Raw genomic sequence first — 25758 nt, 5'->3', positions numbered from 1 at the left:
TGTCAAGAAACCAGTTTGAGATGATCTTAGCTTTGTGACAGGGTGTGTTATCCTCCTGGAAGCAGCCTTCAGAAGATGGATACACTGCAGTCGTAAAGAGATTGAGAAGGTCAGCAACAATACTTGGGCAGGCTGTGTATCATGCTCTATTGTAACCAAGGGGCCAAAAGTCTACCAAGAAAATATCCTTCACACCATTACAACACTGAGCTGTTGACATAAGGCAGGATAGATCTGTGCTTTTGTGCTGTTCAAACTGAGACTCATCAGTTTAGGCAATGTTTTTGTTGTCCACGTTTGGTAAGCCGACACAAATTGTAGCCTCATTGCAGTGACACAAAACTATCTTTTGTGCTCAGGAGCATTCAAGTCAAAGGTAAATCCCAGATCGTTCGTGCAAATGTCTGTCATTGTGTAATGAGACAGTCAGTATCCATACATGTGTTTATATATCAAATTTCAAACAACTGAAAAATTCAAAGATCTTGGTCTTGGAACATATTTCTGTAATATTAGGTTTGGTGCTCCACAGCAACATTCTGTACACAGACCAGTGCATTCTAATATTAAAAGGAAAACTATTGCAGTTTTTTGTACTGTGGTCTGGACAAAATGATCACAGAATGCTGCAATTTCACAGACCTTTGACACCATGTTTAGTTTTATAACTAGCAGGACAAATATGTTATACTCCACATCAAGTGGAAGAAACAAAAGGGCTAATTATGAAGTCTGGACAGAGCTTTTAAAATATGGAACAAGCTTTTGGTAGTCATTAGACTGGAAAAACAAAATAAATCTATCTGAGAGATCTAAATCTCTGCAAAATTGACAGTCTCTTAAAAAGAAAGACTGATCAGCTCAACAAAACCAAAAGACCTGAAAGTGGATAATCACAAATTCTTTCATCGGTTAAGTAAAGTTGTATCGCTATCAAAGTCCACAAAACTGAGATACCAACATGAATGGAAAACACAGAACATTCAGAACAAGGCGCAAACTACTGATTATGCTCAATAACAAGCAGGACAGATTATACTTTGTCAGAAAACAGTTCCAAGATGAAACCAAGATGAACTTGGCTAGCATCGGAATGATGGAAAGGGAAAGGTATGTAGTAGGAGAAAAAGGTCTTAAGCTTAGAAGCATACTACATCATCTGTCAAACATGGATGTAGCTAATGTTATGGGGTGGGTACATATGGCTGCTAGTGAAACCAGGTCAGCAGTGACTGCTCATAGATGCAGCAGGATGAATTGTATGAAGTGTACAGGGTACTACACTCTCTGCTCAGACTGAATCAAATGCTCCAAAACTGACCAGACAGTGCTTCACAGTGCAAATGGATAATGTGTCAAAGCATTCAAAGAAATTGGATATTCTTCAATGGTGAAGTTAGTCACCTGATCTCAACCCAGTAGTCCGTGCTTTTTCATTTATTGAAAATAAAACTCAATGCAGAACGACTCACAAACAAGCAGCAACGGTAGGCAGATAGAACATCATAAGGGAGGAAACACAGGATTTAGAGATCCCAATGGGTTCTAGACTTTATCCAGTCATTGCTGTTCATCCAAGTATTAAAAAACAAGCCTCATGCTTGAAATTATATAAATTTGTCTAACTATTTTTGAGCCTCTGTAAATGGGGTATATGTTAAAAAATGGTTATAAACCCTATTTTTTAAATAAACACTCTGAATTTAACCTAAACGTCTGAACTTCAGTCACATAACAATTGATTTTGAATCTATTAATTTTTTTTTTTAAAGCCAACGTATGAGAAACACTGAACTCAGAGATAAACATAGCATCATTTATGCAAAAAGAAAAAGAAAAGGAAAAAGTTGAGTGAACTTACCCTTTAAATAAGAAACTTGTCAAGGGCGATGGGGGCAGCACTGAGCCCAATTGTGTGGTCAAAGGGGAAGATGTTGTCAAGACTTACCATAGATAGTGCCATTTGGAAAACTGACTCAAAATGAGGTTCTTGATTGCTATGTTATAGCTTTACATCCAAAATACTTACATACTTGATGTAACCCCCCAGTAAAGAACCGCCATAACGCTCTGGTTAAATAGAGGCAGCTTCTCAGACTAACATGGGCAATTAAAATGATTTTACTTCAGGTTTGATCTAATCTCTATTTTAGTGTATATGTATGTTTTATTACCAGTATGGCTCTCCACGCCCCCTCTCCCCCGTATGGTTTACTGAGACCAGGTGTTCTACCTACCTGGACTTCTTTTTCCACAATGTTTCAGTATTTTAGCCGAGAGCCGTGCACACATCCAGTCTGAATCTAATGTTGTCATTAGGAAAACAGTCAGCACTCAGGTTTGATCAGCAACAGCGACCGCGTGCTTCCGCACAACAGCAGGTCAGCTGATTGAAACGGCACGCGGAAACAGTAAAGTCAATTTGAAATCGCCACTAGTTCTCCAAAGCACTCGGTCTTCACCCACAAACACCAGCGCTTAACGTAAAGCAAAACGTAACGTCTTTCTTTCGTAAGCGGATTTTTTTTTAAGTGCAGTGACTCGGATAGTTGATGTAAAAGCAGTGGGCGAGAAAGATATGGCAAACAACGAGTCGCTGGTCGCATTGAATGGGACTCAGGTAAGTTTGCTTAGGAGAGTGTTTCTCTCAGACTTTGTCCCCTGCTTGTGTAATGTGGCACTTTTTTTTTATTATTTAAGCCCCACTCTAAATAATTTACTAGCGCTGAAGTTATGCTGCTGTGTTTGTTTCCTCGACTTCACTGGAGTCATGTGACACGCTGAAGCTAGCATTACAGATGTGACTTTCGCTTCTTTTACAGCTTCACTGACAAAAATAAACTCCGTAATAAGTAATGTAATAAAGTGTACCCAGTGCAAGGCGGTTTGTTGAAATGTAAGTTCACAGGGGCAGAAGTGAAAAGCATACAGAGGAAAGGATTAGTTATCCCTTCGCATAAACAGAAAGACAGGTGTAGTTTAGAAACCATCCGGCTTTACAGTGAGGCATCCTATCCAGCTGTTTCGCCAAGTGTTGCAGTATAAGGCTGTGTATGTTATTCAGATTTAATTAAAAAGTTGTTGTTGGGATATCATGAAAAATGTGTCTGTTCCCCCGTCAGAGATGCAGTCTTTATATGTCTCTCTCTTTTAATTTTCAAAGATTTCATACATTGGGCACGACTGTAAGGAAATTCCAGAGTTCCTTGGAGAGACCTATGGCCAGTTTGCACGAAGGCTGGATCTGAGTTTTAATCAGCTCAGGTAAGATTAGCAAAGCGCACAACATGTAATCAGCTGCACATCTTCCTACATCTTCCTCTGCCTGCTACTGGGAGACATGCGTCTTCACATCAGGTGCAACTGAATGTGTACCCTGGGTTTACAGGTGGTCACAGTGTCATCAGAAGATCAGAAAGCTGAACGAGTGTTAGAACTGGGCTGGTGCCACGCTGGGGCGGGATAAAAGGCATCATCGATAAATGTGACATGCTAATTCAGGGGCAAATAGAAGAAAAGATTCCTCTGTCAGGACATGAAGGAGCACCTCATGGCAGCCGCTTCAGAGGGGGCTGCCATTTCAACAGCAGGACTAGCATAGTTGATGTGGCAAGTAAAAGAAAAGAGATGATGGTTATAAGGTGCTTTTGTTTCTGAAGCCCTTTCATGACTGTCAGGCCATGAAGCCATCTCAGTTGGGCCCTTTTCTGTTTAGAAATTGTTGTCTCGAGGCAGTTGTCTGTAGTGGGTATTTGGAGTTTAAATGGATTTATATAGTGCAAAACCCCTCAATTGAAAAATCTTTTTTAAGGTTCAGGAATATCTGAATGGGCCAACATGAGTTTCTTGGAAGCCCATGATCTGTTATCACAGAATTTACACACACAGTGCAGAGCTCACCTTTGCACAGGGTGTTGAGTAAGTCACAGTCCTTGTAAATCTGCTACGGTGGGCAAACAGAGATCTTTAGGTCCTTGGCTAAGCCTGATATACAGAAACCTGTCACACATTTTTCTTTTGTTTGTTTTGTCTAAACATCTGCAACTGGTAAAACAAAGATTTGTAGCTGCATTCTCATTACCTTGACCATCAGTATCCTATCATGCTCTTCATTCAAATATAGTCAGATAATTTGAAACATTTACGTTTTTAAATAGCTAACAGTAGGCAAGATGATACCAAGTGTCCTTTTTGCTCACAATAAATATTTTTTTGATTAGATGACCATACGTGAGGTTCCTAAACCAGTTAGCAAAAGTCCTATATAGTATTACACCTTGTCACATGACTAAGCATTGTACTGAATACACTGTTTGACACCAATTGTTTTTAGGCGTTTCCTCAGAGGAAGTGAAAGCACGTAATCTCTCACAGGGAGCATTATGGCATGAGACTGCAACAACTCTTATGTCTGTGGGTTTTGGGGATATCAAGACGGGCATTATGTGAGTTGCCCTTGAAGCTGTCACGTTAAGAGCTTCATGTTTAGAATGAAATATTTATGACTCAGAAATGACTAATTTATTATTGGTTTTTAGTTCAGCTAATCTCAGATGTCAGATATCATTACTAAACTTCAAAGGGTGGTATGCACAGAGAAGTGGTGCAGAAGTAAGCCAAGCAATACTTGAACCATTTAGGGCTCATGTCTGTGCAATATTGATTGATGGTTTGGTAGTGGAAAAAGTGATCTTATACCATGCTTAATTCTAATGATTTAGCTTTAGATTTGGCTAGATTTTATTTTCAAAGCTGCTTTATTTTCCTCAATTTCTGGGTTCTGGTTCATTCTTATGCTTGTTGTGAAAATGAGTGTTTGTACAGTGTGTTAAAGCTGATTCCAACAACATTACATGACATTAATACAACAGAACATTAAAAGATGAAAGTATGCATTGCCAACATGCTAGTATTAGTTCCTTCTGGTATCACCATAAACACACATGACCACATTAGAAACTGGATAAACACGTCAACATGTGACAAAGTTGTAGCACCCACTGTTCGTTTCCCATTCCCCAGTTTTGATATACAAGAAACAATAAACCACTGATGCGTCATATTTTGTGCTGCTGTACAATGCATTGAATAATTTGACAAGGTTATAACCAATATTATTGGTAAAAGTTTCTAAGCACACTTTCACCTTTATAATATAGGACATCTGCACACCAGATAGGTAAACACTGTTATTTATCTCATAATGATAACATTCGAAATTCTGCTGCTCTTATACGTCAGAGACATTTGTGAATATTGACACCGTGACCTTGTTTCAATGTCAGCTCAAGCAAACCAGGTGTAAACAAATGCACATGTTGGTTAAACTCAGTGGACTACCTTCAGCATCGTGCACTTCTTCATGCTGCTTGACTCAAATCTAGAGGGAGACATTGCCAGAGTTTGTTGTAGCTAATGTGCTTATTTCTGTCAGCTCAATTGACAACACTCATCCAGCAACCTGACAATGAGTCACAACGAGAAGCAAGGTGCTGGCATTGGCTTTAACTGAGTCCTGTGTGGTTTTGTGTGCGTGTAGCGCATATGTTTGTTATTTTGTATGTGTGCTTGTGGATGTTTGCTTGCGTGCAGTGTTTGCGCATCTGTCTCTGTGAGCATAACTGTGAGTGGCTGGGCAGGTAATGGCAGGATGAAATTATGGTAGTGGGCTGTCACACCTACACCTCTCCCTCTGTGTGCTGTAGTGTCAGCCTGTCTCATCAATGTGTTGAGAACTGTGGCTCACAGTGAGATTTCTGTCCCAGGAAGGGCTTGGTTGGTATTGTGTTGTCCACTTTGTTCCAGGTCAGTTGTGTATACAGTGCTGTGAAGGAGCATGTGCTATGTTGACACGATTTCCCTGCTGTGACTGTTACATGCAGTGTTATCACCCTGGACACACGAGGATTGAAGAGGACATGTGTCTCTGAGTCTCAGGAAGAATCCTAACACTATTACAACAGGGATACTTGTCTTCCGAAATCAGACAAACCATCCTGATAAACAAATCCCAGTTGGGTATCAACAGCCAGTTGTGAAATCTTAAAACTCTACTTTTTCCAGTAAGCCTATTTTATCAATTTAGTTATATATATATTTTTAAAACCAAAGTATAGAGATATACTGACTGACTGAATTGGTCCATTTTCAGTCTTCTAAGCCTGGATCAGGTACTCAGCCTCCAGTATATCCTATTATGAGCCGGTTCGTTTCATGCATGCACGGTGGCACAGACAAGTTAAATATTATAAGCTTGGAAACACCTCACTGTGAGTGAAGACACAAAGTTTGCCAAAGTAAACTGTGGGTGAGGTACAAAGAAGATTGTAAAAACTAATCTAACTAGATGCTTCACTCAACTTTGCCTAGCTGAACATTTTAAAGAAGCTAACAAAAACAAAGTAGATAAAGCTACTTTGTTTTTCCAGAGCTCCGAGCCAGCCACAGGCAAGCATCCTTTGTGTGAGCCTCGGTATGAGCAAAAGATCAAAGTTGTTCCAAAGAAAATTATGGAGACAAGTGGAAAAGAAAAAAAGATTGATGTCCTCTTATTTGGTAAATTTATCCAAATACCGTAAAAGATTTGTTATATAAATCCGCTTTTGTTTGGTAAAGTAAAATATGCCAGATAAAGGTGGGCGCGCAGAAACATTTCAGTTGTTTAGGTGAGAGAAGATCCTGTAATGCACTCCAGCTTGTAAAATTTAATAATTTCTTGTATTATGAAAATTAAAATTGAAGCAAAATTTCCAAACAAGAGTGATTAAAGTTGTGCAATCACAGTGATTCTTTGAAATACCTTTAAATATTGGAGATACTAGAGACATTTGGTAAATGTCACATGAAACTGCAACTTTTACATTTTTCCATGCATGAGAAGATATCAATGTCTATTTTTCCTTGCAGTCAGTCTCAGTTTTCACAATATCAGAATTTCAAATATGACACTGATACTCAGGAAAATACTCAATAAAAAAGGGACAAAATTACAAATATATTATGTTATATTTTAGGATTCTCTTAGTTAGTGGAAAAAAACATAAACAACATTTTTAGATGTGCTTTTGGTGACTTGGCACCATATTTCCATTGCTGATCAAATAGAGTTGGTAACGTATGCTCTCACTATTTCTGTGAGAGAATGGTAGACTTTTCTTTGACTTAATCTTGGACTCAGACATTAAATGGCTGCATTATTCTGACCAGCAGGAGTGATAATGTTAGCTCCCAGATTAATGTTATATTATTATTAGCCATAGCCCCTAGCCACTAACTTAATGATTGCTATCTGTGCAACAATGTAGGAATGTAACCTGTTGCTGAAAGCGTTTGTCAGCGTCGTTTGAACTTATTAGGCACAGCATTGAATGTCAAGGACGTTAATTTACAGGTAAAAGTCAAGCACTCCACCTCTAAATTTTCTTACCACAAAGATCTTTAATTCAGTCGTTAACCTACATGGGCTCATATCCCTTGTGACCCACTCTATGATCTGAAACACTGACATTACTCTCTGGTATACTTAAAAGTCTAATGTCAGGAGTCGATCTGCTACATAAAATCCACCAAAGTTGAAATTCAGCCTGCTCTCAAGAATAGGAAGACCATATTGGACTTAGGCACACACATCTACTGTATGTGTGTGTGTGTGTGTATGTATGCAATGTGTGTGCCTCTGTCTGTGGGGGTATGTGCTCACCCAGGCCATGTTGGTGATGGCAGGCGTTTTGCATTTTAATGACAAATCAAGTATGCTAACTTGCATTTTAAAACGAAAGTGCTCTAAATGTCGCACGGCTGTCAAAATGAGATGTAAGTAGTCTGATGAAAAGAGAACAAAGAAGACAAAGTAGGGAGGCCTAGTACACTGAGAAATGAAATAAAACCTTGTATGGCCTGTCAACTGTGTCGTTTTATATTCATATCTAAGAAACATTATAGTATTACTCCGCTGCTCAAGCCTCACTCATCTGTCTCTTTTAATTCATCACAGGGACCGCTCTGTCTTTCAAGTTGCTGTATGTCAACACTGGAAGGGGCCTTCTAATTGACAAATGAGTGTCACAGACATCAAGTGTTCCTTTTCTATCCACGATAGGTAGACTCTGGTTGTTTGATGGTTTGGGGAGGAGGGATGAGGGGGTCTGTTATTGGCAGAAGCCCAGTAAGAGGCATTAGACTGGGCCCAGAATGAGAAGTGACAACAGGAAGAGAGCCTGTCATTGTCTTGCCTAAGTGTTCAATCTGCAGAGATGCTGGTATGCAGATAAAGTGTCAGTTAGGAGGAGAGAATATGAAACATTGGCAGTATGAAGTCCTCAAATCACTTAACTGGGAGCAGCGTGTGTGTGTGCCTGGTAATAGTGGTGGCGTACTCTGTTCTGCTGAGGAAATATATTCCATATCTGATCCATCAGGCCTGTTTAGGCCGATATTCTAGGATAACCTGATCTATGTCTCATAAATTACAAAGTACGCAGAGCTCTCCCAGCGCAAAGAGATTTAAACCGGATAGATGAAAAGGACACGGTCTGGCAGGAAATAACTTATTCATATGAAGGACATTGATATTTCGTATCCTTCTTTGGTACTAATTTAAACTAGAATTTTTTTTAAATGATGTACTACTCCTGGGAAAGTCGCCGGATGACATAGCTTGTCTTTTTCCTCCATCTCACCAATTTGAGGTTGTGATTGCTGCAAACACTTTTCTCTCTGTTAACGGACAGTTAAAATGATGCCAACAGAAAGCCAGGGTAGAGAAATGCACACAAGTCGTGGGCAATTAGTTTTATCAAAGTCATATGTTTGGTACGTTATCGCTTAAGTCTTTTACATGAGGTTATATTTTGGACGGTCTTAATTATAATGCCTTTGGATAGATTTGAAATGATTAAGGTTTAAAGAACTTTTATCTCTGCAAGTTATGCTTTGCATGAGGAAAATTACACAACGTTATGGTTTCACTAATGGCTCAATCCACAGTGGTGACATGATCATCGTCCCTGGCTCAAACCAACACGCCGCTGAACAAATGCCATACTAATTCAAACTTTGGATAGACTTAAGTCAAGAAAAATGCTAAGTTACACTGACTTTCATCTTCACTTTGAAAGAGAGTAGATATACTTCTTGCAACATGCTCATAACTCTCACAAATCTCAACTGTGCACTGCTGATTGGCTCTTTGGAGACAATTGTGGGACAACTCACTTTTTCATATTTGTTTTTTTTTTTTTTTTTTTTAAATGTCTTGAAATGTCAGGATTCTTTGAGTGACGTACTTCTCTCATATTTTGTGGAGTCCTTATAAAAGGTCACCCTTCCTGCTGGCTTTTGAAAAGTTGTTGTGGTTTGTTTTGGTGCCATCCATTTTTTGAGGAAGTCGTGAGCATTACCATGGAGATAAACCACTGGCAAACCTCCTAGTTCATTAGAAATCCCCCTTCCTCCAAAAACAAAACAAAAAAGAAAAAAACCCCACATCCTCTTAGGACGAGTTTGTGTCTAATTTGTTTTTATCTCGCTTTGAGTACTGCAAAACAAAGTTGGTTTCAAACTGCAGTTCACTGCTGCACCTCTTGTGTCGACAGGGAAATGCAGCTCTGCTCACGTTGCACTCTCAGTGCACACTTGAGGCGTTCGAGAGAATCTGACTTAGCTCCTGGCCTTCTTCTGCTGTAGTATACAACAAAGTTGTAGCGTTCCTGCTACCCCGATTGATTTAGGTGTGGGGTGGTTCCCAGGTGGAGCGTGCAGACGACAGGATGCATATCACCCGGCTATTTAGTGTGAATTCTGCAGACAATGATCACATGTGCTCCAACTGACATTACACAAACTTTGTACTAGGGAGTTGGCAGGATAAAGACCATTTAATGTCTGATCTGACTGATCCAGACATTTGTTATCACTTACAGCTCGGCCGGGTAGTGCCTACAAAAAATCTGGGCTGCAGTGGCTCTGGTGTAACACAGCTGAGTAGCTAGTCAATCAGCTTACAGCTGGACAGTTCCTTTATCCTGGGTACAGGATATATAGTATACAGTAAATCTTTATCTCATTGTTAAAACACAACAAAAGACAGACAGAACCATCAGTGTCAGGAGCTGCCGTCAGCCTTTCAGTGCATTCCTTCTATCTAAAACCATCTTGTGCTTAAGGATTCTGAATTGAAGGGAACATCTTTATGTTCCTTTTGTTCACATTATATACACTGGGCAGTGATGCCATTCCTTTTATGACTGCGTCACATTTTTTATTGTATATCCCAAGACGGATGGCGTGCCACTGATGCAGAGATTTACAGGCCTTCAGCTTGCAGTGGCAGGGCTTTAGAAGGGCCTGCTGACATCTAGCCAACACTTTGGAGGAGGAGTATAAAAGCTGACATTTTATTGGCTCTAAGAGGGAAGGAGAGAGAGGGAGAGAAGTCTTGGGATTGGGGGCAGGGAGGGAGGGAGGGTGAGAGGAAAGAAAGGAAAAGATATTCTGTTTCTTTACTTTATATTTTTCAGCACTGCCAGCTGTCATGGGGAACTTACTAAAAAGATGGGATTTATTGGGTATTATTTAGAAACCTGTCAGTGCTAATGACTACAGCTATGATTTCAATTATCACCCACTAAATATAGCTTAATTCACTGCCTTGCTGGCTATAATGAGCCACCCTGACATCATTTTTCAAAAATTCGATACCATGCTATTTTAATATTTTATGTTGACCACTGATTTAATTTTCCTCCCTGGTGCTTGGCATGTGGCAAGTTGGATGGTCAAAGCTATTGAGTTCAAAGCTATCCATGGGATATATTTTTTCCATTGACAGAAATCCAATTAGTTTTAGTACACAGTCTGGCTGAATAAAAAGGGTCTTAAAATCCACAATATGTTTCCTTAGTGTTTTAGCAGAGTGCAAAGTGATGGATCTTTATGATTTAAACTGATGGGGCCCAAGTGGACATGCTCCCTTTTCTACTTTGGCAAGTGAAAAACAAACTACCCGTATGTCTTAGTCATTTTGATAGGCATAGCAGAGTCTTTTGATATTGTGTAAACATCCGCTGTAAAGTGCATGCACCGGCTAAGATCTTGACTCCTACATATTTAAACACTTATTAAATACTTTACAGCTGCTACACAAATTCTGCCGAAACACCGTGTAAATATGAGAGAGGGAAAAAGTCAGATGTATAATTCATTAGTGACATGTTTAGTAAGTAGACCGTTTGGGGAGAGTTAATGCGTATTCAGGTTTTGACATGAGGGTGTGCATTTTTAAGCGAGCATTAAAAGGAAGATGATTAGGACTGGCATTTGGCTGTCAATAACAAGCTCGCTGCTTGAAGTTGATGATACGGGGGAATTTTGATAATGTAAAGCTGATTCCTTTTCTTGAGTCTTCTCCCTCCGTGACATATGTTTTATAGTACATAACACATGTACAAGTCATTTAGGATAGCCTCCAACAGTTAGGATCTCTCCATGTGTGCTTTGCTTTCTTCTAAAAAATGGAAAATCACACTACTTGAGACATGACCTGTGTCTCTTTAAAGACATAACTCAGGCACTGTTTATGTTCATCCCATCACATTTAGCTATCTCCCAGATTGATGATGTAAGCAACTGGAAGGCATGGAACATATTAAAGCAGAGCAGGGAGAGCCATACTTCTACTTCCCTTGGCTGAATCCCAGATGTGGAAAAGAGAAAAAGTAAGGGGGGGGGAAACGGTTTGGAGCCTGTTTTGGATGATGAACAAAGGAGCTTCCTTTGGTATGGCCTAGGCAGTTTTGGTCGCTTCATGGCTTTCAATCTCCCACAGTCTTTCCTAGAAGGCCCAGGGGTGTAAAGTGAAGACAGATACATGGCTGTATCCATGCCAAGATTTTAGAGGATGATGGCAGTTTTTGCCGTGATTTGAATTTTAGGGGATGATTTTTTTAAGAGGGCTGCGTGATAAATGTTGTCAGTAGATGAATAAATCCTGTGACCATAAAATGCAGTTGGAGGCTGTTGGCGGAGATGGCAGCTCTCAAAGGCCTCGCGATTACTAACAGTCTGATCTTGCATATTGGCGAAGACGAGGGATTAATCTTATAACCCCTATAATTTGAGTCCAGTTTAATCGCAGTTCACCACTCCTGGTGTGATAAACTATGCCTTATTTGCTTGTTCTGCAGTTGCAGAACCGGCTTTGCGGGTGAGACCTTTTCCTGCACTCCCGCAAAACACTTAAACCGTCCCTGGCCGTGGACAGCTGTGTCACATTCTCAGCACAGCTGTATCTCATTTCCTGTATCCATTTTAGATAAACGTACTCGCATCTTTCACAGCTTTCACTTTTAAAAACCACCGACTGTCCTTCCAAGCTGCCATCCCAAGAACTTGGTCGGACGGGAAGATTTTTCCGAGATAACGGTCCCTGCGCTCTCGCTCGGCTGCGCTCTTGTTCTCCCCTTCCTCTTTGTGCTCGTTCCATTTGTGAAGCATGAAGAATAAGTTTAGAAAACTGTAGCTGGGACTGGGTTCAGAAATCAAGGGAAAGCTATGGTTCTTTTAAGGTTACATCTGACATCCATCAGCATGGAAATATGTTTTAATGGTCAGGCAGGCTGCAAGACATCAGTAAGCTGTTGCCTCACTTTTCCACCCAGGGATATATTGAGATAAGAAACAGTGACGGCATGTTTCATGTCCATGCTGCTGACATGTCTGTGCTGGAAAACTACAAGGAGAAACCCTTACATTTTGGGGCCAGCAGGCTGCGTAGTACAGTATCCTTATTCTCTGTTTTCCCTCTTAAAACATTGTTTATCCATAAGGATAAATGCAATGACTCCCATCACACTGGTTCCACTGCAAGCTGCTGACTGCACTATTAGCTGACAGTATGATTATGTGAACAACAGACCAAACAGTCTTCTGATCTCCTCTGTCTGTCCAGACGTTTGGTGATGTTTAAGAGTTTATCCCCACTGGTAATGGGGAGATAGCTTTTGTACTGGGGGCACTGTAGAGTTTCTTTATTTTCTCCCTCTGTCTGGATCCCGGACCCCTGGGTCCTCTAAAGCTCAGAACATGTCTGTACTCAGATGTTTCAAAACACCAAACAGCAGAGGATGAGTAGGAGAAGAAGGAGGCAGAGGAGGAGGAAGAAGGTATAAAGGAGAGACGAAGGGAAATGGGAGGAGGGTAAGGAATCCTCACAGGGACAAAGTGCACATGTACAAGCAGACCAGGCAAAGAGGCCCAACAGGGTCTATAGACTTGTGATCTGAGGGCCGTTTGTGTGTCAGTCAGATCAAAGTCTGTGGAAGAGTAGGAGAAATCCCTTTACCTTTTCTGACTATGGAAACCCTTATTGGCAGCTCGGCTGAAGGAGGGGGATGATAACAGGGAGCTGCAGTGAAATGCTTCTACTTGTGATGGTTTTCATTGTTTTTGTTTCGCTTCGAGTAAAACACAAATCCTTCCTTGGGCAGTTTTATTCATGCAGCTGTAGGGTCGGTGTTTTGGATATCTTAAACATGTGCATGGAACATTGTTTTGTCAATATTTTATGACAATATTAGTGTTAAGACTGCAGCTTCTGGCTGCAAATTCTGCATTTTGCACAAAACTGCCGTGCTGCTCGGTGCTTTATAAATGTTAAGTTTTTATATTTAAAAGGAAGATGGTTGTTTTCATTGTTTCTTTCAAGAGAAGATTGGTTGGTTGATCATAAATTGTCTCTTTTTGTGCAAGGAAACACAAGAAATTATGCCACAGTGTCAGACTAAAGAGCATGCAGCAATGTGAATTATTCAAATGAAAGCAAAATTCAGATCACGGTGTCAGTGATTTAAGATGAAAAAATATGGTGTTTCTTGTTTATAGTTCCTTTAACTTTCACTTCTAATTCAAGAGTAATAATAAGTAATAAAAGTTGAAGCTATTTCCTTGTTTAAAATGATAGATTAGTTTATTTTTAATGCATGTGATTCCTGCTGCAAAAGGACACTTTGGTTTACAATTAAAAGGTCTCTTAAACTGAGATTAGTCAGTAACAAAAAGAAACAAAAAGTGACAAATAAAAGGCAAAAACATGACAATACAAAGGACCTCTTTATTATGGTGTACTTTTTTTGTATTAGCTTGCTTGGGAACATATCATATGCATATCCTGCACATCTTTTTTCATATAGAGACACCTGCTGAAGATAAGATAACAATAATGCCATTGAACAACAGCACAAAATGTACACTATACAAGGTATATAGAAATATCACTTTAATATAAGCATACATGATACAAAAGATACAGTTTGATATTTTTAAATGTCTGGTAGCAGTAAAGTAGAGTGGAATATTGCATGGTGGCTAAAAATCAGGTCAAATGAATAAAATAAATACATCTAACATCTAACACTGCACATTATCTGTTTCAGTTTTATACATGGATAATAGGTGGTCAGGTTGAAGTTTGAACCAAGTTCAGCATACAGCGCATATATATATATATATATATATATATATATATATATATATATATATATATATATATATATATATATATATATATATATATATATATATATATATATATATATATATATATATATATATATATATATATATATATATATATATATATATATATATATATATATATATATATATATATATATATATATATATATATATATATATATATATATATATATATATATATATATATATATATATATATATATATATGAGAGAGACACACACAGCTGTTCCTTCCAGAGAATGCCACACACTCTGCCACTCCTGCTAACCCCCTCATTCTGGGAATGTGTAGTGAGTGTATCCTTCTATAGGCCTGGCTGTTTAAATTAATTATTAGTTTTATAGCGAACCCTGAGGCCCTGCACAGGCAGCTAATCCCTGTAGAGGGCTAATCCGACCCCACGTTACAGAAAATCAATGCTGGTCTTTGGTGTAGGCATGCCATCAGGGCACGGGGACACATGTCAGACAGGCCTCCTGATTTTTTCATGAGGTGTGTTTTTGAAGTGGTAAAGCCAGTGGAGGATGCTCGAGGTAGCCAGAATTTAAAAGAATATCCGGAAGCGATAAAAAAGGCTTGTATGACCAACTTTCTCTTGGGGTGCTAGTGATGCAAGTGTGTGGTTTTTTTGGTGAATTATTTTAACAGAAAGCAGATATGGAGATGCATGGAGAGAACTCGTGCTGTCAAAAAGTTAGTATACATTTAAAAAAAAAAAAAAATCCATATTTGCAGCCTGAGCTAGATGTTTTTGATTAAGGTAATAATAATAAAAATAATAAAAGCTATAAAACTATTAAAAAGATTTATGTAAGTACACAAAGTAATAACACGACACCAACTCCCTTAGTATTTCGTATGGTAACTCTTACCTGTCAGGGCGTGGGCGCAGTTCCTCTGGGGGTGTTCTGGCACAACACAGGACTTTGGCAACGTATCCTTTGGGTCCTTTGGTTTTCCTTTGGTAATTAGGCTTGTTGCAGCACATTCCCTGCGTAGTGGATCAGATTGGGATGTGGGGAGTTGAGTAGAATTTGTGGCTCTGCTTTTAGGAGGCACCATTACAATGGTAGGGTGCGCTAGCTAGTCTGCAACAGTGTTTAGCTGGATAGCAGATGTAAATGTTAGGACCCAAAGTAACCCAGAAGAAGACTTTGCTTTGTAATTCTCATAACATGTCATTGGTTTTTATGTTTTGGCTGATGGTTCTATAACACAAACACACAATAGTATATGTCTGTGTTACAATGGCCTTCTGGGAAACTGTGATGATAGATGTGCGCGGTGGTTGGGTATCCTGCAGTCAACAAGGTTTTGAAGGGATTTGGTTTGCGCTGAGTGACTGCAGAGCATGTCAAGTAGTTTGAGTTATGTCGTGTTTGCTATTTTCACTGGTTTGGTGGCTGAGGATTGGTGCCAGTGGAGTCTCGCTGTAAACATCAGCCTTGACTGTTTGCCTGATAATTTGATGAAGGGAAGGGATTGAAGTAGTCATTCTGAAAATGTCAATTTGTGTCTTTCTAGTAATAAATCTTTTCTTATGACCCAAAATGAGAACATCCTATTTTGTCTTGGCAATGATACAGACAGTCTGTGATTTGAGATCACTTTAATATCTTGTCAGATTTGATCCATAGTAAAAAATTGAAACCACCATTCATTTTCTTTTTCTCTGTCAGGGTTTAATACCATTCAGAGACGATATGAATATTTCTCATTCCTCAGTCTCATTTCATATTCTCAACTGCCTGTCAGTAATTGGAGGAGAGAGAGAGAGATGATCTGACCCAGTCCCCTACTTTTTTTTTCCACCTCTCTTTCTGCCTATTAGTTTTGGCTTACCAGCTTTCTCTCTCTCTCTCTCTCACACACACACACACACACACACACACACACACACACACACACACACACACACACACACACACACACACACACGCACGCACGCACGGAGACTGGCAGCTGAAGATAATAGCTTTCATAATGTGTGGCGCTTCATTCCAAGCTATTTTGTGTTTCTCTTTATGATAGAACAAAAAAATGTCGAGCCCAGTCAGTCTATTCATTTCCTCTAGTGGGAGATTAATGAGATGAACACTGCCGTCTCGTGCCTTTTGTGACAGGCTTCAAAGTCCCTGTACAGGAGGACCTGCGTCTGTTCATCTGTAGAGTTCACACACAGGCTGGCTTTTATTTCCGTTTACAGTGTAGCAGTCGATTAGGGAGGCTACCTCATGATCCAAACTATATGCTGCAATTATCTTAGACATAGATAAAGTGATCAGATATGCCGTGCGCTTTCTTCGTGGTAGTGAAGTCACTCAGCAAATGTTTTAAGCATCTACGACATCTGACCTAAACATAGTTTGCTCTGGGATTGAATTCATGAAGTGGAGCCTTTGTGAGCGGACTGTGGCTATGGTGAAGATGCCACTTGAAAGGATGTGACGAACACAGAAATCCTTGTGTGTTATCACGAGACGTTTGGGTTTGACCATTTGGATTTCCTTCCTATTTAAAACGGAGTAAAGCATTCAATCTTATAAACTAAATATAAGGATCTTAATGTATCACTACAACTTTTATTTATGTCAGTCCATACACAAATGTCTTGATTCATCCCCCATTTTTTTTTCATTTTGCTTCCAAGGAGCCAGACTGTCTTGTATTTCATTTAATGTGGTCAAGAGCATTAGTTCCCCAGGCTTTCTAAAGGTCTTTCTGAAGTTTTTCTTTGGATACTGGCTGCATTTTCAGAGGAATGCTTTTTTGTTTGCTTGTTTGTTAAACTATTTGACACTGACCTATGAATCACCCAAGCATTTCAGGCATAAAAACCCAAGGGATGAACCAGTGTTGTGGCTACATATACCAAAGAACCCATTTTTAATTGTATCTTTAGGCACCTTGTTATTAGCAGCCTGTAAAACAAACACATCCCACATTCCCCCTTTTTTTAGATGAATTTCCAAAACATGTCAGATAACAGTTTTACAGAAATAAAATAGTATTTCTGCACCCGCAAGGTGATTCTCAAACTTGAAAACTTGACATATCTCAGCATGGTGTGTAGTGGAAATTGGTGGAGGCTGAGGCATACCAAATTACCCAAGAACTGGGATGAAGATCAGTTGTAACAAGTCTTATGGAGGGATAACATCAAATTTGAAAAAGTTGGCTCAAATTGTCATCAGTGTGTGGACGGTAATGTATGTATGACAGGTAGAATAAAAGGCAGCCAACACCCAAAAAAGAGCGTTAAATGTCTTTTAAGACGGTTGGAGAACTATTTCTGAAGACTACTTAACGAAATCACAAGAAAGCTGCCTAATAGAGTTCAGGCTGTGTAGAACAATAAAGATCATCAGACCAAATATTAACTTACAGGCTTGTTAGAACTATACAATCTCTGTTTTCACCTGATGTACTGTGTACCATTTATGTTTGCAGATGTTTTTTTGTTTTTTTTAAATCACTGCATCTCTCTCCCATTTAGCAAAATATAAAGAATTGAACAGCGACTCAGTACAGTACATCCACTTTACATGCTGCTTTTACATTTTTCTGATACGTATCAGTAAAATATAAAAACCTTAAATATTGTCACATGTTGGAATATCAACTCAACCTGGCCATGTTCACGTTGAATAGATTTCTCCCAGAACAAACATAAGACCTATGATGATGGGTAAGAGACATTTGCAGCTGTTCCTCTGCTACTACCACACCATGTAAGCCTATTAAATGGCAGTAAATAAAATCTCTTGTGATAGAAGCAGCTGGGCCACTTTTGTATCATATGACGATCACAACAAACAAACTGAAAATATATCAGTTGCCGTAACTCTCTTTTAACACAAGATATCCTGTAGGCTGCTTATTTGGACCTTTAGTGCCTATTAGTCTAAAATGTGGTTTCTAACGCTTCCATTAATCCCGTTTGCACAGAAGGATGTAATGTTTTACAGCTAAAACTGCTTCTTTTACATTAATAAAGATGGGGGACTGAGAGCTGACAGTAAACTGGTTACTTAAGTCCATGTAAAATGGTGACTGTCACTCACTGCTTCTCCCATTGTGCTGTGATTGTAGTGTAGGCTTGTGGAGAGTTAGTTATCCAAATACCAGCAGTGCATAGTCTCTCATTTGTTTTCATTCACTTTATTATTTCAACCTTTTTATTCGCAGTGTCAGACGTGTTTGCAAGGGACATTCGAGCTTCATGTCAAAAAACTCCTCCAAAAGCGAGACAGCTAAGACAGATTTGGAGGCGAGGCAAAAATCCCTTGTTTGTCGAAATTTTTTGAATGCCACATTTTTATCCAGGCTGCCGAGTGCGTTGCATTTTCCGGGCACATTAACATATCTTAAAACTTTGCTGATTTTTTTCCAGGCCAAAGTTCCTCTGGCAGAAATTAAAAAAATAACTTCCCAAACTGTGACAAACGCAAAACATTTCTCTGAATTGCTTCTCAGAAAGATATAGATTCTTTTTTTTAAATATCAGTTTTGCTGTAACCACAGAGCTCTTATGGTAAACCACCCACGTGTTGATAAAGACAAAAAACTAATGGCAATTCCCATTTGATGTCTACACGAAGTTCTGAGGGAAAGTAAAATAAGACATTTTGGAAAAACATTCCTTTTTCTGTACACAGAGCAGAGTTGTGTGTTTGCTCTACACGGCTTTGATTAAAGGTTTTGAGAGAGAGGAGACATTTCTTTTGCTTTATGGCTCTCATTGCCAGCTTGGCAGCAGCACTAGCATTTAAATGCCCATTAACAACCTTTTAACTGTCAAGATCTTTTGAAATATGGATATTTGCTTTCCTCGCTGCTTCAGAGCCACCAAAATTACTTTTAATAGCACAAGTGTTGAGCTTCATGAGCGGTAGGCTAGCTGCATGCCATTCTCGTGCAAAGGGGGGTTTGCCAACGATGCCTGATTAGGAGTGCAAGGGGAGATTAATAGATGTTTCTTCCCCTCATTTGTTATCACTCTTTTAGCGCATTGACTGACTACGGCGTGTGATAAATAGAGGGAAGCCTCTGCATTTCCTGAGTGTGACACTATCTATCTACTCGTCAGCCCAGCTCTGTGTTGATGTGATGTCTCCTCTGACAGCACATCCAAAGTCAGCTTCCTAGTCCTGGGCAATTTCAGCTGCTGAGGGAAAGGTGTTTGGGATCTGCATTTTAATCCTGGCCTGTTTAATGTTTGCCCCCTGACAATCTGGGCCAGACATCATTTTAATGGTATGTACAGTGATAAAGCCAATAAAATGTCAGGATGATTGATAATCTGAGCATTATAGCAATATGACTTTCCAGGTCTCCTCTGCGCTCCAATGATGGTTTCCAAATTGAATTCTTTAGGCGTGCGCGTGTGAACCTATGCATGCACATTCACATGGTATGCATGCGTGCGCGTTTGCTACACCTTAGGTGAGGGGAAGAAATCTTGTTAGTTTCTAGTGAATCGGTTTTTAGTGCTTATGCAATACATTATTTCCAAAATAACAAACCACATTGGCTGAATAGATTATCTCTGGGTTTTTGGCCTGCTTACTGTATTTGTCTAGAAAATGTGTATCGGAGTGGGGGACAATTATAAGGATGATTACCATATTTCTTCAGTTAAATAAATGATATGAAATCTTGCTTTCCTCTCTGTGTCAGAAACTGTAAATGTATGAACTAGGCGGGCGTGTGTTTCATATCAAAGCCGGCTTATTTTTGTCTACTGGGGATGGTTGAGGGGAGAGGATGCCGTTCATATCTCTTGACTTATGAACTTGTCCAAACACAGGTGGACATTGAGACTCCACAGATGGTGGTGAAGCAATGAAGTGTTGGAACAGCGTGTATACTTAAGCCTTTGCCTTTGATTGTTACATTTTGTAACGGCCTAAATATGTTACTTCTTTTTTTTATTTTCCTTTTTTTTATATATTCAGAGTTGCTCTTTTTTCCCCCCCTTTTTTATTTTTTTAGACTGGATCCCTATGGAGGAGATCACAGCTCTGGTTCATTGATTTATTGGTTGCTATTTGCAAACCAATAGTAATCGGTTGGAGATTGACACACATGCACTTGCAGTGCAGTCACTGTCTCTTTGGACCTGTGAAACAGCTCGTTCTATCTTCGGCAAAGTCAGAGCAGCACTGCCTCTGACTGGCAGTCATGGAAAGCTCTTTGTTTTATGTAAATGGTGATTGATGACATGTCTGGCACAGCCTGCAGTTTTTGACAAAAAGTATTGATGGCTGCTCTCAGTAAAGTGTTAGTCCAGGTGACAGAGCAATCCATTTTAAGATGAATGAGAAACAGAGAGATGGAAAGTAAGAGAGAGGGAGAAAGACAAAGTGAGGGAGAGAGGCTGAAAGAGGAAAATCATCAGCACTTTCTGGAGCGAGTTATGTATTTGTAACTCTAGTTCTGTGATCACAGGCTTTCAAATGGAATATGCACTAACACAAGCAGATATTCTGCTTTGATTAATGAGGGTCACGCATGCCACGGCTCCACACTGTTTATGATTTTTATTTTTATTTCCCCTTAATTAACATGAGGTCTCATTTTCAAAGCCACCTCAACAGAAAATGTTGAGCTTGTGGTTGGGCAGTTGTTAGTTGACACTAAGAATGGATTACCATTTCCCACAGCTTGGTTCCCTTAGCCATTTCCTAATGACTAATTTTCTCTTTCTAATGATTGGAGGTTCACGAAGGAGGACACGAGGATGGGTGTGACAGAAGAGGATTTAGAAATAGGGTGAGATGGAGGCAGATGATCGGCTGTGGCGACCCCTAAAGGGAGCAGCAGAGATTCTGTACTCAGTTCAGTTCCTGCTGCAGAAAGTTAAAGATGAATCTGCAATCTGAACAAGGTACGGTTCTGTAAATAGGATGTACAAAGCAAGGCATGAATTACTGATTTAAAGTTGTTTTTTAAGACTTATTTTCAGGAAATTATTTTTAAAGTACTTGGTAAAGATATGACTAAGCCCTTCAACGTTGTTAAAAATCCTTCTCAGTAAATTGACTTTGATGTTTATTGTCACTTTCCTTCAGAAACATATGACTTCTACTGAGACTAAATGCTCCTGTAGGTTACATTGATAAACTAAAGGCAACAAAGCAAGCAAAAAATCAGGTCTTTCCTTCTAACTTAGAAGCCATCTTTGTTATTTTTTCTGCAGTAGTTCTGTCGCTGATTTCTCCTCCAGTGATACTTTCTCTATCTTATACATGTAGCGTCTTACACCTTTTCTTTTAATTTTTTTGATCCCATTATCCATCCATGCAATGCAAAAGCAAAAGTTAAGACTGAGGAGAAAACCTAATACAATCTATTAGGTTTTCAGTAAAGACTATTGATAAATCTGGATGTTTCTATAGTTAAAGAAAGGCACCTTTTCTTGTACTGCCCCACATTCTGAGTACTGATATTTTCAAATGTAGTGCTAAAATAGGCCATGCATGTTTCGTCAAAATATGCTTGTCTGTCAGTTTGGGCTCATTTAGTGCCAGTGGGAGTCCCAAGATTTTATATCCACTGGATTTGTTTGAATTGGAAAATTGGTCCAGGATCCACAGGGGCAACTCCATCTCCTGTATTCCAGCTCCTCTTTGACTTTAGGATGATGAATGTGAATTTATATTTGCTCCCTATGCTCTCACGCTTTACTGTAATGTAATTTCACTAATGGAGCCACAATCACAGAGGTGTTTACTTCTGAGTTTAAGTAGTGAGGAATATTCAGTGGGTTAGCCAGCTAGAAACTGTAGATATCAGACAAAAAAAAAGTCTGCCTATATGAAAAAAAGTGTATAACACAAACTACTACAAGAATGGACCTGGTGCTGATGTGCGTCTGACAAAACCAGATTTAACAGATGCTTCAAGGGGACCTTAACCCATGAAATCACGCTGTCCTGCATCCAGAGCCCCACCCTCTAACTGCTGTATAAATAGATTCTCGTGACAGGGTAATTCATCTCTGGCCATGAAAACATCAGCTTTAAAAGACAGCTCGCTGAGACCCTGTGCTTGTTAGGGGCCAGATCAGCAGACCAGATGCCTGGGATGTAAACTCATGAAGAGAAGATTAATTTATCTGTCATCCCTGACTTTGACAGTTGTTGTAAATTTGACTCTGGCCCCTGCACACGGAAGGGAGAAGGGGGAAGAAATGAGAGATGAGTAAAGATATGGAGAGGAGTGTGAAGAGGGAGGATGACATTAACGAGGGAGGGGTAAGGTAGGGGTGAGCGTGTGTCAAAAAATTTCAAACATACAGTATTGACAAGTGAACTTACTCACTCGCTGCTGGTGTGCACCTGGACTCCATCCGAGGCCCACCTCTCCAGATGATGGGTTTGGAAACCTATTGTTAGGGAAAATTTTGGCAGTGATTTCTCTCAAAAAGCACCCTGCCTCTTTACCATTTTTCCCTACTGCTCTTTTCAGGATGGTTGCCTCATAAGGCACACTGGAAAATGAGTAGTGGTGGTGTCAAGGAAGCCATTTGGGGTCTGATTGATGGTAGCAGGCGAACCACAGCGGCCATGTTCTCTGATCTCCCAATGTGCAGGCCATGCTTGGCGCACTCTGAGAAACAGGAGAAGTTCTTTTTTTTAAAGTTAATGCCACAACCAGACAGATTGCGTTATATTTCTCGTCACATCTCTGTCAGTGTTTCAGAAAATAGATGACAAATTGGGATGAGTGGAGTGTTTATCATTAGAGAGGAATATGACCTGGCTTTTGATGGAACATACAAAAAGAGTAATGATGCAATAATCAAATTATTACTCACTGTGAGACAGATAATGTGTCTACAATTTATCTTTTCACTTAAACCGACAGTTTTAATCATAATGCAGCTGACATATATGCATTCATACGAGCTGGATTTTAATGTCATGCAGAGGTCTTTAGATTTACAGCATGTCTACCCAGATAACGGCATGTTCTGCACATCATGCATATCAGACTGTATTTAAATTTATGTTGTCCGACTCCTTTTTCCCACAAATCTTGATGCCAACTGTTTAATCAAGGTTTTTGTCGAGCTGTAAATGTGAATGTAGTTGTAACAAAAACTTGAAAGCGAAAATGCAAGACCGATTCACTTCAGAACCCCCTAAACATTTAACTAACACGTGCAGTTTATTACGTAGTCCAGCCCTTCAGTGGGTTTATTTTATCTCTGATCACCCCCTAGTTTACATACAAGGTCTTGCATGAAAGCAAATCGGCTAAATTTGGCTGTATTTTTTATAAACACTCCTTATATGTCTGATTGGACCTAAGGGGAAGTGACAAATCTCGTGCTTTTATTGTGGATTAGCATGCTAATAGGCTTTCGACTTGATTTGACAGACCTCGTTTCCCCCAGGAGAGGGACAGCCTCGAGCCAGGGAGAGGGGTTCTGTTTGAGGGTAAGCAGGGGGAAAGGAGTGGAGGGGGAGGATGAGGGAAGAGAAAAGGAAAGTGGGGTGGAGTTGGGGGGTGAGGGGGGGGGGGGGGGGGGAGGACATGATGCAGGTTTGGAAGTGTGAAAGATATTGCTAATTAGCATGTGGAAGAAAAAAGGTTCTGACAGGAGAGGTAACCCAGCCATGATAAATATGGTGACTTCGCAGTCCCTCCTCCTTGCTTTTGTCTGTCAGACCTCACAGCTGTGGACTTAAGAACTCTTTTCACCTAAAAGGAAATCAAAAGGTAATCCCAAGTTTGATGTTTGGAGAAACTCTTGAATCGGAAGGAGGGGGGAAAAGGGGTCGCCGGTGTAATAGGGCAAGGGGGTTTAAGCTGTAAACCCTTCACAAAAGGTTCTGACAGAGTGAGTTCCTCCCCAATCTCTGTGAGTGTATTTGGAAAGTTCTGAGCACCTTCTCCATGCATGACTAAACCTACAGAAGAATGGGGAGATAAAGGACGTTGCTGGATTTAAGCAAAAGTTTAATTTCACTACCAAAACAAATATCTTGTATCAATCAGTGAGCTGAAATTGAATCCTCTCACCTGTTCCCGGTTTGCTGGAATTCTTCTGGATAATTTTAATAGCAACCCGAGTTTGATTGACGCTCCCCGCTCATAGTTTTGTCAACATCGATTGTTGGAACTGGCACTTTTTTTTTTTTTTTTGGAGTCTTAGTCTAAGAGGATGATGAAATTGGCTGAAGATTTGTCTGAATGTACAGGAGAAAGATGTGATTCAGCTCATTTTACTTCTTAGTTAATACATAAAGTTGTTCTTGAGAGTTGGCAAAGGATGGAGACTTTGGTGAAGTGGGGGCTTATTACTGACCAGCTGATCAACCTATTGGGCATCTTGCTTGGTTTTTCATTTGTATTGTGGTGCCATGGTCATTCAGCCAATTTATTTTTCCAAATCGTCCAAAAAAACCCACATAAACGTACACAGTCATAGAAAGCAAAGCAAATGAAAAGTATTTGACCGTCTCTTGACCGCTTTTCAGTTCAAGGATAAAGCTGCAGCACATTAGCTGTCTGTGTGAGGAGATAATACCTCTGCTGATGATAGCAGCTGACCTTGAGAAGCTAAGATGACAGTAACCTTGCTATCATCCCTTGAACCCCAGGTTCTTATGCTAGGTGCATGTCTGTCCACTTACACACACCCACACAGTGTACATACTACATTTAGCTTGCTGAAACCCACACAGTACACGACCTTTCCTCCTTTCCCTGACAGCTTCCTGAAACTGGCAACTGCAGTATTGCTTTGGAGCACATTTGCTTACCATAAGAATGCAATTTTCACTGATAAGGTCCCGGAACTTGGCGGGAGGTAGGGGGGTGTATCTGTCACTTGGTGTCAAAGCTCCGTTCCTGGATGATCCAGGGGGCTCGCCCTGGAGGACAGCTCAGGGCTGAGTGGGCCAAAATAATGTCATCCTGTGGAAAAAAAAAAATGATTAATCTATCCCTGTCTATCCTTTATTCCACAAGGAAGCATGCAGTGGGATAAGTGGCACAATAAAGCATATTTAAATTTCATTTATAGTGCATTAGGCTGTTGTTAAATTGCCTCATCATTCTAATTTAGGGGAATTTAAAGACTTAGACAGATGGGAATAAACATTAATATATGTAACCAAAAAAATAAATAACTAAAAAAAAAAACTAAACTTTTCTGTGTTGGAAATCTTCAACACTTTGACCAGAGTACCAGTTAGCATGAAAGTGTGCAG

General features: G+C 39.7%; 1 protein-coding gene across 2 annotated transcripts in view; it reads left to right on the top strand.

Moving 5' to 3' along the window:
• Positions 1–2366: 2366 nt before the first annotated feature.
• lrmda (leucine rich melanocyte differentiation associated) overlaps positions 2367–25758 on the top strand; it is a 211703-nt gene continuing 188311 nt past the window's right edge. The window contains exons 1-2 of one of the 2 annotated variants that reach the window (XM_080287617.1): positions 2367–2620; positions 3164–3264. In XM_080287617.1, coding sequence (XP_080143743.1) covers positions 2579–2620; positions 3164–3264 — 143 coding nt within the window. In that variant the 5' untranslated portion in view covers positions 2367–2578. The remainder of the gene's footprint in view (positions 2621–3163; positions 3265–25758) is intronic. The other variant, XM_026190901.2, reaches the window with a different exon arrangement.

Source organism: Astatotilapia calliptera, chromosome 13 (genome assembly GCF_964374335.1).
Source record: "Astatotilapia calliptera chromosome 13, fAstCal68.1, whole genome shotgun sequence".
NCBI classification, from domain to species: domain Eukaryota; kingdom Metazoa; phylum Chordata; class Actinopteri; order Cichliformes; family Cichlidae; genus Astatotilapia; species Astatotilapia calliptera.
This window is presented reverse-complemented; position numbering and strand designations above follow the sequence as displayed.